Genomic DNA, 14,359 nt, shown 5'->3' on the forward strand with positions numbered 1-14,359 from the left:
ATTTATAGAACACTTGAAGTTGTCTTTTTGTCTATTTTATTGACAACGGCAAGACTGAATTAACGTATAAGTATACTTAATTATACTTTTTTGATATCTAAATTGAGTTAAAAGATATTTTTTTCTTTTTACGTAAATTACATTTCAATATTGAGTTTTTATTAATTAAAGGAACTACACAGAAATACATATTGATTTTTGACGTTTATTATTGAAACCAAAAAAATAAAATAATAACATGATATTAAATAATAATAATGGCGCAAAATAATATAATTAATTACAGTAGCCGATCTAATTAATTATATGCGAAAATGCGTCCTTAAAACAGTTGCAATATATAAGGAAAAATAAAAATAATAAACGATCAAAGTCAAATTGATAAAACAATTGGTTGCCGCTTATTGTTTTCTTAAAATAAATAGATTCTTCATAATTTAACATCATTATATCAGTCGGAAGACGTCTATTGTACGACAGAGGCCTTCTCCAAGGATTTCCACAACGAGCGGTCTTGCACTAATAGCAAAAATCATATTAAAAAATCATGGAAAATAATTTATATATTATTTTTTTTTATAATTTATTGATAAATATGTACTTAACGCGATACTCTATAAGTTTTGTGTATGTATTATTTTTCGAAGCTTAAATAAATTCTAAAAAAAAAAGATATTTCTTAGTTGAACGGGTAACTAATTTTTTTTTTTTGCTGATTGTTTGTATGTAATAGCAAATTAATATCTAAAATGGTAACCGTAGCGTGAAGTGAAGCTTTAAACATTCTCTCTATGGAATAGATTAGTAGAAAGCTTAAATTTACATGTTACATGCGATTTTCGAATTATTATAAGACATTAGCTCTCACCATCATTCACTTACTTATTATTATAAGCAATAACATCGGCTCTCACCACTTTCCACTTTAATTTGTCTTCCTATGTTCCGATAACAACATCCCCGGCGTACAAAACGACATCTTGTCACATAAACCATAATAACAATGATTTCAAATTTCGACCAATGATATCACGTTATTTCAAGGTCAAATAGATAAATATCCTTACACCTCCTGCCTTTAGAATGGACTATGCAAGGAACAGTCGCAGGTTATATTCCTGCATAATTGGACAAAATATAATATAATACCTCAAAATAGCTATAAAGAATTAAATATACATTAAGTAGGTACTTTTATAATCCAGAATGAACAAGAAAATTTGGTCTTCATCGAGATCTAAGTCTTCTTACGAACGTATGAACAAAAAGTAATCATTAGGTAAAAGATATCATTACATACGTTACACGCGATAAGACTGAAATAATTGCATTGATTGTCTGAATATATGCATATCTAATGATGTAGGTATAACTAATTCGTACAACTACTCTGTGGAACCGATACGATTTGAGAATCTTCAAAAAAAGAACATACTCCTTCCTTAAAGGCCGTCAACGCACCTGCAAGCCCCCCGGTGTTGCAGATGTCCATGGGCGGTGGTGATCACTTTCCATCAGGTGAGCCTCCTGCTCGTTTGCTCCCTATAACATAAAAAAAAAATCATAATTGTTAATGTATAATATAATAATACATAGAAGATTTTTAAAAGATATTAGGCCAGCACTCATATAATGTAAATATATGAAATACTTCCGAATTATTATAATCGTTAATATAAGTATGTATGTTATTTGGATATATTATACATACAACGGTTCCTGGCTCTGGTAAAATTGGATGCGTTGTGGCATTCACAAAACAAGTCGACTCGCTGAGTCAGAGACTGTGAACGAAAATGGTATGATTCATGCTTAGTCTTTATATAAATTATTTGTTAAATAAATAATTTGATGTCTCTATTGAAATTTACAAAAATGCCATTAGTCTGAAAATATCCCACTGTCGTGTCGACAAAATTCTCCTCTCTCTTTGAGGAGAAGGTTTCCGGCATATTCCGACACGCTGTTCCAATACGCGTTGGTGGATTCACGTCATGTTGCAGAATTTAAATGCACTTTGTGATCATATTTAGATTTTATTTTTGTAAGTGGATCTATTATTTGGGCAGGACAGGTTTAAACTTCGAAATCAAGTTCACGTATAACGTTTTAATATGCAGCACTTTAGTAAAAAGTTTTCAACGCAAAAAGGATTCTTTTGTGTCACGTGTGTTGTCATTTTTTGGATTGGAGACGATTTTCTCCTTACCTCTTAACTAAAATTTAATTCATAAATTTAGTTAAGTGATATGTATAACATCAAGAAATTGTTTATGATTCAACACCAAAGACTCCGTAAATCCAAGATTTAAATTGAAATTTAAAGGCCAGGTTTTTTACAGAATTGGTATATCGAGTATTAAAACATCTGATAGGTATTATAAATATATGTTTTCATTTAAAAATTACCGAAACAAATAATACGCATCAACTCTTTTTAATGGGACTTTAAGACTTATAAATTATGTGATAAATGGTCAACAAAAGCCCAAAGTATTGGCACTGCCAGACGATTAAGCCACTCCTTACATTGACAATACGTCGCCAACCATGACACCTAAGATTCTTTAACCCTTGTACCAAAAATACGCATACTGATTATAGTACAGAGTATTTTAGTTATTTATTAATGTATCACGCTAAAGGGCTATTGTTAATAGACAATTAACTACAAATTTATGAACAAAAAGAGTAACCTATATATTACAGTAGCTTTTGACCGCAATTTCGTTCTCATATACAAAAACCTCAAACCCACGAAAGATCCATCACTAATCACACCATAGTTAATTCCACCTCAGTTTTACCTTTCGTCTAAATCGATTCTTAGGTTTAAGCGTTAAGAGATATATGTATTTCTGTGGCGTGCACTCAATCTATATGATCTATATACATATTATAAATGTAAAAGTAACTCTGTCCGTCTGTAGCTCTTTCACGACAAAACCGCTGAACCTAATTTTATGAAATTTGATATCAAGCAAAGATAAACTCCAAGAAAGGACAAAGGCTACATTGTTCTGAATAACACATGACAATCAACCCCTAAAACACAGCTACCCAGGCCATATGATAATATCGTTTATTTCAATAACAAAATCCACGCAATTTCTTGATATTATAGCCATATCGTATAGATGTATAATTATTGTTAGTTATTACGTGCATCGCGAGGAAACCTGAATGAGTCTAATTTCATAGAAATTCTGCCACATGTGTATTCCACCAACCCTCATTGGAACAGCGTGGTAGAATAGCTTCCAAGGAGAGGTCCTTAATGGGAGAGGACGCCATTAGCTCAGCAGTGGGAAATTTACAGACTGTTACTTTACGTGAAAGACTAACATACGTCAATGCATCGTTTCAAACTTTCGCATTTAGACTATATGTAGGATATGTATACCAAATTGGTTTGTCAATTTGGTATACAGAGAGGTCTTACATTAACGATATCTATAAACAATAGACTTCCACGCGAACAAGGGCAGAAGCTAGCATAATATAAAATAAAAAAATACCCCTGTGTCACAAGACACAAATATACTGTAAAACGGAAAGGTTACCGAATCAAATAAACATTTTCACGCTTATGACCTTCAGAAAGTAAGGCCAGCCGCACTCGCCGATTAGGTACATCAGCTCTTACGAGAAATCTCTTAATTATTACGTTAAGTAATATAAAACGTTTGATGCAGATGTAAATATTTCTTTTATCAATAAATAAAATGTATCTTAAGCCATTTTGCAAATTAATTCGTGATTATTTACATTTTATGATTGTTTTTATTGTTGTTTACATATGTAAAGACGTATCACTTCTTATGATATATGTTAATTATTACTGTAAGTGTTTAGTGATAAATGGTGCAACGATGTCAGTTAGTAAATAAATTACGTAACAATCTTTTTAACATGCACGCGAAGGAATCTGCGGGCGACAACATAGAGTTATTATTATATAGAATAATACTTTTGTTTTTTAAATTTAAGGTACCAGAAATAAGTATTCGGGAATATAATTTAGGTAGAGTTTTCTCGTATGACCTAAAACAAAAAATAAACTGTAAACATATTATTGTTATTGCTTTAAGTGTTATGAAAATTTTAAATTAATAATATATCTGTTGAATTAAAGTTAATATATTGTCTATTTACTTTCGAATAGCAATGTAAATCACTAAAATTTTCATTACATTTAAGATTAGTATAGCGACCTCTAGTAGCCAGTAGCAAGAAAATAGTTACTAGCGCCATCTAGTTATGTGAAGTAGTACTTCGTATTGCGGACGGAATCGGTGTGACTTAGGTATTTCCCAGATACTTTATGTATTTTAATAAGAAAACGTACTTCATAGTTCATATTATGATGGGAAGAGTAATTGAATAAATAAGTATAAAATCCTAAACGTATTTATAAAAATGTAAAATGTAACACATTTTTAAAATTTTTACATTTTCAATTCACATTTTCGCGTATTAAACGTATTAAAAGACAAAATTTTTTGGTTTTTATTTTTTCGTGGCTTTTCAAAATTATATAAACGTAACAACGACGTCTATAGCTCCTTAATTTTTAAAAATTGAAGAGAGACTATAATAAATAATTTAATTTTTATGCTGATCCTACTAGCTAGCTACAACATAAAAAACAATTACCCAAAATTATTAGAATTAAGTAGAAGTAGGTTCTCTGAATCTACTTACTTTATAAATCATAACAGAAATTAAAAGGGGGAAGGATCAACGGAATTACCGCCGATTACCGTCCGTCTGTCCATATATGTACCAGACTTTATATCATGAACCGTGATAGTTAGAAAGTTAAAATTTTTACCCATGATTCTGTTGCCACTATAAAGTTTATTTAGATAAACTCGAGACAAAACAAAAAAAAACTAACTAAAACACAGAATAAAATATTAATACATAAGGCTCCCAATCAACAGACAAGATTTTGTGCCCTTTTTGTAGGATCCTCTTCTTTCTCGAGTTCTTAATCGTACTTCACCGGTTATTTACATAACTTTTCGGCTATCGGTACCACTTTCAAACTTCCTCTAATTTACTCTATCCATTCGCGTAACACCACACATTCCTCTCAACACACTCATCTCCGCAACATGCATCTTTCATTCTTCCCTTTTGTGGTCCTACAATCTGATCCATATAGAACAGCAGATCTGACCATGGTCTTATAAATCTTCCCCCTAAGTTTAAAATATATAATATTATTATGTTATTCTACCGCTAAACAACAGTACGCGGGATTGTTGTGATCCGGTTTGAAGGGTGAGTGAGCCAGTGTTACTATAGGCACAAGGGACATAGTATCTTAGTTCCCAAGGTAGGTGGCGCATTGACGATGTAAGGAATAGTTAATATTTCTTACAGCGTCATTGTCTATGGGTAATGGTGACCACGTCCGTCAACCTATTCCATAAATTATAAAAAATAAATAAAGAAAATGTTATTAAATTGATAAATATACCGCTTATGTAATTATATACAACAGCTGACATGGTTTCGAACGCGAGCAATGAAATGTATCCAAGCATGAAATTGATTCGATTTTTCTTCGTAACTATTATATCGCATTTTTTATTTTACCATAAATCTAAGATATACCATGAAACTCTTAATTATTATTGTAACTTGTTTTGTATGTGAAAAAGGTAATATAACACCGTATTTTTATAAACAAAAATGATCCTTCTGATCAATATTTTATTTTTATTTATTTGTTTATTTCGGAAACAAACAATTATTGGTAAGACATTCTTAAAGCAGAATTAAAAATACAAATATACAATACGTAGGGCAAAGATGCGACTGTTATTTTAATAATCCGGTATAACTCTGGTGCAGGAACATTTAAATTATCCAACGGAAAATAAAAAGAGGTTTTACTAAGGACTTAACATTATTTTCTATTTGCAGTGTATTTGAAAAACGTTGCAAAAACTGCACTGTTGCTAAATCAGACGCGAAGAATATTACGAGGGCAGGAAGTGACGGACACGAGACCTTACATGGTATGATTACTATAGCTAAGCGGATAACTAAGCGGGCTTTACAAGCGGACTAGCCTTTTAACTAGGAGCCGGCGTTTAATTAAGCGGCTAGCTGCTTCATTAGCTGGCTGATTTAATCAGTTGGCTGCGACATATATATGGATTGAGCCTCAAGTATTATAATGCTTAACGCCCCGACTTTTCACGAGTACAATACTGATAATAAATATAGTAGTTCATCTTTAGTGGTTCTCTAATATATTATGTATGTATTGTACATATGAACATTCCTGTTAAATCAATCTATCTATTAAAAAAAACCTCATCAAAATCCGTTGTGTAAATTTAAAGATCTAAGCATACATACAGACAGCGTTAAGCGACTTTGTTTTATACTGTGTACTTATTATTATGATGTGCATCTGTGTGGACAACGCTTAGAGATAATATATGATCATATTTAATTCTCACGTTTACATGAAACGATTAAGTGAAACCAACGAGTCTCTTCTAAAATCATATGTATATCTTTTAATGTTTACACTATATATTTACATTAAAACTAGACTGTTAGATTTGATAAAGTAAGTTGATAAATCATCTCTGCTTGTAATATAAATTATGCGACTCTTTAAGATGGCCACAAATAGCATTTTAAGGTATAATACACAAGTATGCTGTTTCAAGTGAAATAGTTATTATGATTATATCAAGTGTATATGCATCTCTTATAATTCCGAAAATATTATTCTTTATTAATATTATAAATGTGAAAGGATCTGTCTGTCTGTCGCTCTTTTACGACCAAAAAACCGAATTTGATGTTTGTTGTGAAGCAAGCTTGAACTCCCAAGAAGGACATAGAGGTTACTTTTTTAACTAGCTCATGACAACTATCCCATTAAAGCGCGAGTAAAGCCGCGGGGAGCAAATAGTTCTAAATACTTTTCCTCAAGGTGTACCTGCGCCCCGCGTCCGGCGCTGACCCGAAGCTGAAGGATTCGAACTGGCTGTGCGGCGGTGTGATCATCCACTCGCAGTTCATCCTGACATCCGCGGCGTGTATTGAAGACGCCCAACACTTCGTCGTCGTTTCGGGAACTCATAGGTATAAATATACTGAAGAGTTTGTTTCAATGAACGCAATCCTTTAAAGTACCAGATATCTTATTAAAAAAAAGTTGACTAACCAGACAAACCAGATATCTTATTAAGTAAAGTGTTAGATAGCCCAATCATTGAGAAGGCTTTGTCTATAAGACGAGTGAAACCATAAAGTTCGTCTAAGTTGAGGTTAATCTTAACTAATATAATATATGATAAGAGTAAATTTGCCTATATGCGTGTTTGTTTTGTTGTTACGATTTGATGTCTATATTGCCTCAATCGTTCAGCAGGAAAGTTTGTCAGGGTACAGGAAAAAGGGAAACAGGTTACCTAAAAATTGGTCTCCTTCAAACGCTACTGATGGCGAATTAGTTATTTAAAAGTATGAAATATGTTTTTATACCTAAACTGCAAATCTGATTGGTTATTGATGGTATTCATGTCATAATAGCTTAACTAAATAAATTAAGCCGTGGTATTGTTACTCGCAGGTGGCTCCCGCCAGGAGATGAGGATGAATGTATTGTTAATGGAGCAAAGAAAGCAGTTTGGAAATGTGTGCCAAAAAGTGAGTGGCAGCAAAACAATAATTTTATATATTACATACGAGGAAGAATTTTAGTAAATCGCTCTGCGTTTATCGGCGAACAGATCATTTATATAAACATAACCATTTTATGTAGATCCTTATTTAACCCGTTTTTTATGTACATTGAGAACAGTACATTTTCCATGTACCTAATCTTGACTGGGGTTATTAGGTTAAATTAAAAAAAAAATGTATTAGTGTATATTCATAAAATCAAAATCGAAATATTCATATTTCAAATAGACTTATAAAAACATATTTGAATTATATTGTTACAATGTTAATTCAATATAAAGTTACCACTTGTTCGGAAAGTGTTATATATATTTTATATTACCTTATTATAATTAAGCGAGAAGATGGCTCCCCGACCAATCATCTTAAAATTTTGCATACAAACTGTCGGTATACAAAAACACACGGTAGCATCAGCATGTTCAGTCGCGGATAAAAAAGGTTTTTATAAAAACTATAATTACAGATTACGTATTCGACGGTAAAGAATTTGATAATATACGTTGGATGGTAAATGACATAGCTGTGGTTAAAGTTGAAGATGATTTTAACTTTAAAAGACGCATCCGTGGCTGTGACTTCACGCCTCAACCAATCGCTTACAACAATAAGTCTGAGGAATTGGAGTCCCCTGGAACCGCTGCTTCCATCGCTGGATGGGGATCTGTTGATAGCTTTAGTCAAGTAAGTTTTAAAATTATATCTTCAGAAGATGATTTGTTTCTTGACTGCACCTCACCAACCTAAATGAATACAACTAGGTAAAAAATCCATCATTAAAGTAAAACATGTATAGTCGCTCTCAGTTAAATCAAAAAATAATTAATTTTATTTATGCTCAATTTTAATTTTATCGTGTATCTTATTGGTTTTATTAATTACTATTTATTAGTAAAAATTATTTATATTTTCAATACATATTATGCAATATGAAATTTTGCCTAGATATTTTTTGAATGTAATTTATTTTTTATTTCGGGTGTGATGTTGTTGCCGTTGGTTGTCGTAATGAAAATTAAATACCATACCTTACAAAACCAATACGCTTCTTCAAAACTTTGAGAACTAAGAGATCGTACCACCACGTACCAAGTACGACGTACAAGTAACACTACTAAATTCAGTAGCGAAAGTGATTAGATGTTTACCCTGGGGAGATCCGAATTGAATTCAGGGTAAACAATCATAAATAATCAATCAATCATAAATATTAATTTTCTTGGTGGTAGGACTTTGTGCATGCCCGGAGTAGGCAAACTAATGAGTAGGTACCACCCACTCATCAGTTATTGTACCGCCAAATAACAGTACTCAGTTTTCTTGTGTTCTGGTTTGAAGGGTGAGTGAGCCAGTGTAACTACAGGCACAAGGGACATAACATCATAGTTCCTAAGGTTGGTGGCACATTGACGATGTAAGGAATAGGTACTTAATATTTCATACTGCGTCATTGTCTATGTGTGATGGTGACCACTTACCATCAAGTGGTCCATATGGTCGTCCGCCAACTTATACCATAAAAAAAAATATTATTATGAAACATTTGTTTAGTCAATCACATATACTTCGAATAACATTTAAAAATAATCTTTTTAGTTAAACATAACTTTAATTGGTATAAATAGGTCTAATATTTACATAGTATAAAACATAGTCGCTTTCTGTGTCCTTATATCCCTATGTGTGGTTAAATCTTTCAATCGCAATGGATTTTGATGCAGTTTTTTTTATAGATACAGTGATACGAGGACAATTTAGTAAACAAACACTGATAAATTTAAAGTTTCTATTGTGATGTCATATCATTGCACCCGTGCGAAGCCGTGGCGGGTCGCTAGTTTTAGTGTATTTATTCAGAGTAGACTATAATACAATATTTTTATTTCAGATATTCGATATAGCGAATAATTCTCCCAGTCTCCTTGAAACTGACGTTATATTAATATCAAAGGCCAAATGTAAAAAACGCTGGGCGGAGCGTTACCATTACATTATCGACGAAAACATGGTGTGCGCGAAAGATGGCGTCGATATGGAAGCGATGAGTGTCTTATGTAAGGTTAGATAAATAGTTGTCCTTAAAAATATACAAAAAATACACTCAATGCTTATATAGATTATGAACACTAAAAACCAAATGTGGGTCTCGGAACGTCAGACAGAGGTGAAAACCTAAACTAATTTAAATTGTTTGCTTGAATTGAGAAGAACTCAAGTTCTTACTGAAAGAAAAGGTTATTTATTAATAATATCCTATATTGGTATAAAATAAATTGCCTACAAACCGCTGTCCGATTCGAAAGGGAGGGAAGCCAGATAGTCTGGAACTGTAACGCATTACATAACGAAACGTTTTTTTCCTTCCATTAGAAGTCATCACTTCAAAAAGTTAATAGAAATTAAAAATGACACACTCTTAAATTGCCTCACTTTATAACCAGTTGTGACATCTAATTATATAGTGATGCGTTGTTGGTTATCAGTACATACACAGCAGTATAGTTTTAAGTTAAATTGAAAGATTCATTATTAATTGATTAGGAACGAATAATTATAGCACCAACGATTTCATCGATATTGGTTACCACTTGCAAAAATTAATGCACGTCTCTAATCTTTTACATTCTTATATTGGCACGGACAAAAATTTTCATTTAGTCCAACATGGTATAGCTATAGTTTTGCTTGCTAAAAAGTGTCAGAACTAGTAATCTCCTTTGTTATGAGAGAATATTCGTTTTACTTTCAGCTATAACCCCATCTTAAAATCATATCGTGAAAATTCTAAAAATTCCGAATTAACGAACAATTAAAAATTGTTATAAATTCTTATTATCATTTCTAAGTCAAATATTTTAGTTATACTATATTTTATTACAAAGGAACAAGAAATCAATTGCAAAGAACTAATGTACTCCGATGAAACTGAAGATCAATTTGCAGGGAGACGGTTTATTTTGGAACCAGAATCGTTACAAGTGCACGGCGCTAGTCATTCGAACCATTTGAGAAGATCGAAGCTATCTTCTGGAGGGTTTTGTGAGGTCATCATATTCATAATAGCATTAGCTTTTCATTGTATTAATTTCGATAATCATGATAATTTGGAAAATGTCGTCATGGATAACCCAAAATACTTTAGTTCTTCAATAGTGGTATCAGCTAAATTCTTAAAATGAAAATGTCAGTCATTTGTCAGGACGTAAGATAGGACGATGGATATTTGTCCTTGAGCTCAATGACCAAAATTAATCAACAGAAGTTCATTGAAATAAAACTAGTTTTAACGGATTTAAATCGCGTATATTAATTATTTTTATCATCCCGACGTTTCGAGCACTTTACAGCGTACCACGATGATTTGAATCCGTTAAAACTAGTTTTATTTCAATGTATAATAATCGCGAAAATCTAAGACAACATTAACAGAAATTCATTTTCAAATGGGTCCCTTTGAAAATGATACATTTTTTTTCCTTAATAATTTATTGATAAATTAAAAAATTGAAATTTTATCAGATTTAATATGACTTCTATATTAAAGAAGACAAATATGCATTGATCTCAGGATATGGAACAAAAATTTTAAGCATTCGGCATTTATGCATCATTATTTTATTGTCATAATATAGTTATTTATAAAGGCCAAAATATAAAGTGAACCCGCCCACAATACCAGTCACCTTAGACTCTTCTTTATAGGTAACGATTTCCTTTGAGGTAATATCAATAGTTAACAGTGGTGTGCACTTGGAGAGGTCTATGTCCAGCAGTGGACAAAAACGGGCTGATGATGTGATGTGATGTGATGTGAATATCAATAAAATTCGGTCAGATTTAATCAAACTAATCTAAATTTTAGAACGACCACGGCGGACCTCTTGTTGTTGGTGACGGCAGGAGTGCTACTGTTGTTGGTGTGATATCGGCTTGTATGACCGCAAATTTCACACAAAAATGCTATGGACCTTTTCTTTACACTAGCGTCTGGCGTAACCGACACGTTATTGCTTGTGCTATCGATAAAAGTATTGGGTAAAGTAACATTTTGTTTAATAATATAAAACTTCGATTCAACAAAAAACTGTAAATTATGATCAATATTTTTAAAACAATTGACGTTCTACAGGGTTTCATCTTAGGTCACTTCGCTGTTAATTTATTAGAAAACTAGCTGTGCCTGCGTCCTTGTACCACTTTACATATAACAAAAAATATATTATTTCAGCCTAAGTTATTCTATATTATATCAGTTATCTGCCAGCTAAAGTCCCGTCAAAATCGGTCCAACCTTTCCAGAGAATAACCGGAACAAACAAACAGACAGATACTCCAATTTTATTTTATGTATATAGATGATAAAATATTTCATAAAGATGAGACGTATTTATAACTTTATAAATTACTGCATCAGTTATTAAATATGAAATTTGTTTACAGAGCAACATGCAGAAGATTGTTAAAATCAACGAAAACGCGTTTGGTAGAAACGAAATTGGATTGGACGAATCATCGTGATAGGTATATTTTATTTTATTTTCATGTATAATTGTTACATGGACCGGAGATTGGGTCGCTTAAAGATAAGGGCTTAGAACAGCCCATAGACATTGGTGCGGGAATAATTTTAAGCATGGCCAATGCGCCAATCTTGGACATTCTCTCACCTTTGCTCTTGCAGTTGCAAGGAAAAACGAGACTCCCCCTTTAAGCCATAATGTAATAATACAAAACATTGCTGTTTGGCAATGAAATTTAATATTGATATCATTTTAAATATTAATATAGTTATATAATATATTATCAAATAATTTTCAAAAAAAGGGATGCATTGAAAATTACTTTCATTTTTCTTCTAAAGATATGTCAAAAGGAAACAGACTTTAATATAATCTAGTTGATAGGTATATTCCTAATATATGTATATTTTTGAACACTTCTAGATCAAACATTGGAAAATCGCATTCGGAGAGGAGTAGACATAAATCAAGAGTAAAATCTGTAAATGAAAAGAAGCCATCGAGACAAATGAAGCATAAATAATGTTAATAATTACACACATTTGTTTGAATAAAATCTGTTTTATTCCATTGCTTTATATGTAGCTTCCAAAGCTTTGTACTAAAATTAAGTATAAATAAATCTCAACTCTTCAATTGTCTTTCACTTTTTAAAAGAAAATGAATTCTGACATTCTAAGTATGTATTATGGATATGAACAGCAACCATGAAATACCATATTGTTGGAATAAACAAGCAACATCTGCGTCAAGTCACACAACTTCTCTTAAATAAAAACGCAGGAGATTCGTGGCTGACATATTAAGATCGATATATTGATGGTTATTTGTGTTGTAGACAAAATGTTTTTATTTTGCGGTAGATTGATTGTTGTTTTAAATTAAAGATAATTGTTTTAGAGGTTAGCCTACTTCGTAGGAAGTTCAGGTTCTAAAAATATATATAACTGATGCCAAGCGGTTATAATATAGCGGAAATAGATGCTGTAAAATATTAACAATTCCTTACAGCCAAGCTCACTTACAAACGATGATGTGAGGTATTGCCAAAGATGGCAGTGGAATATGTGATGTGTAGGTATTACTCTTTTTGTGTGATATTAGGTAAACGAGCAGGAGGCTCACCTTATGGAAAGTGACTACCGCCACCAATATCATCTGGCCAAGTACTTACCCAGATGGGCTTGCACAAATATTATAAAGTAAATAAATATAATATTGCTGTAGATATTTTTACTTAAGTAGTCATCTCAAGTACACCAAGACATGTTGTACTAGTAAGTAGGAGCGTCACTAATACTAATGATCACCAAAAAATTATCGTAGATAGGCGCACCTTCATAAGTGATGTATATTCTATTAATTAAAATACATACACATATAATACAGAGAATATATAAAACAAAGGGTAATTAAGACTGCATAGAATCAAACCATCAAAAAACGAGAAATTGTATTTCTTTTTAATTAATGTTTTCCAAGATGATATTTAGGCTAACGAGAAATTTAATTCTTATCAGAACTTGACGTCGAATTAAAAACATGCTTTAAATTATTTAAGCCAGATTGCCGTAGAGTAAAGTATTTTAAATTTATAAAATCAATGTACCATGAAGTCGTAAAGCGGTTCTTTTCCATCGCATAGTATTGTTTCAGGAAAAATGAAGTTATTTAATTGCTATGGACTAACTTTTTGTACATTTTTATTCGGACAATCTTTCTTTGTTCTAGGTACGTCTTATTTTTTTAAGTTCACTCTAAACAAATGTTTTATTATAAAATATTTGTGTAGGTAATTTTTTTTATAGTATTTCCCACTGCTGGGCCTCCTCTCCCTTTGAGGAGAAAGTTTGAAACATATTCCACCACGCTGCTTTAATTCGGATTGGTAAATTCACATGTGGCAGAATTTTGTTGAAATAAGACACATGCAGGTTTCCTCACGATGTTTGCCTTTACCACCGAGCAAGAGATTAATTAAAAAGAAAAAGAGTCGATAAAAATTTAGTGGTGCTTGCTGGGTTTGAATCCGCAATCATCGGTTAAGATGGATGCCTACTAACCACTGTGCCAACTCGACTCATCTGTTTGGCAAATTTAGATATTAATGTTATTTT

At 32.0% G+C, this 14,359-nt stretch overlaps 1 protein-coding gene across 1 annotated transcript; it reads left to right on the plus strand.

Moving 5' to 3' along the window:
• The first annotated feature begins 1,206 nt into the window (after positions 1-1,206).
• On the plus strand, positions 1,207-12,765 carry LOC124539626. Its single transcript, XM_047116924.1, has 10 exons — positions 1,207-1,255; positions 5,938-6,032; positions 6,968-7,119; positions 7,610-7,686; positions 8,189-8,406; positions 9,611-9,781; positions 10,605-10,766; positions 11,585-11,757; positions 12,163-12,243; positions 12,666-12,765. The coding sequence occupies exons 1-10, from the start codon at positions 1,207-1,209 to the stop codon at positions 12,763-12,765; spliced, it is 1,278 nt and encodes a 425-aa protein (XP_046972880.1).
• The last annotated feature ends 1,594 nt before the right edge of the window (positions 12,766-14,359 follow it).

The sequence above is a fragment of the Vanessa cardui genome, chromosome 23, assembly GCF_905220365.1.
Source record: "Vanessa cardui chromosome 23, ilVanCard2.1, whole genome shotgun sequence".
Classification (NCBI taxonomy): Eukaryota; Metazoa; Arthropoda; class Insecta; order Lepidoptera; family Nymphalidae; genus Vanessa; species Vanessa cardui.

Coding starts and splice junctions, on each gene's coding strand:
- LOC124539626 (XM_047116924.1), top strand. CDS start 1,207: ATGAACAAGAAAATTTGGTCTTCATCGAGATCTAAGTCTTCTTACGAA. Junction 1,256..5,937: donor ATCTAAGTCTTCTTACGAAC/GTATGAACAAAA, acceptor TTCTATTTGCAG/TGTATTTGAAAAACGTTGCA. Junction 7,120..7,609: donor GTCGTTTCGGGAACTCATAG/GTATAAATATAC, acceptor TGTTACTCGCAG/GTGGCTCCCGCCAGGAGATG.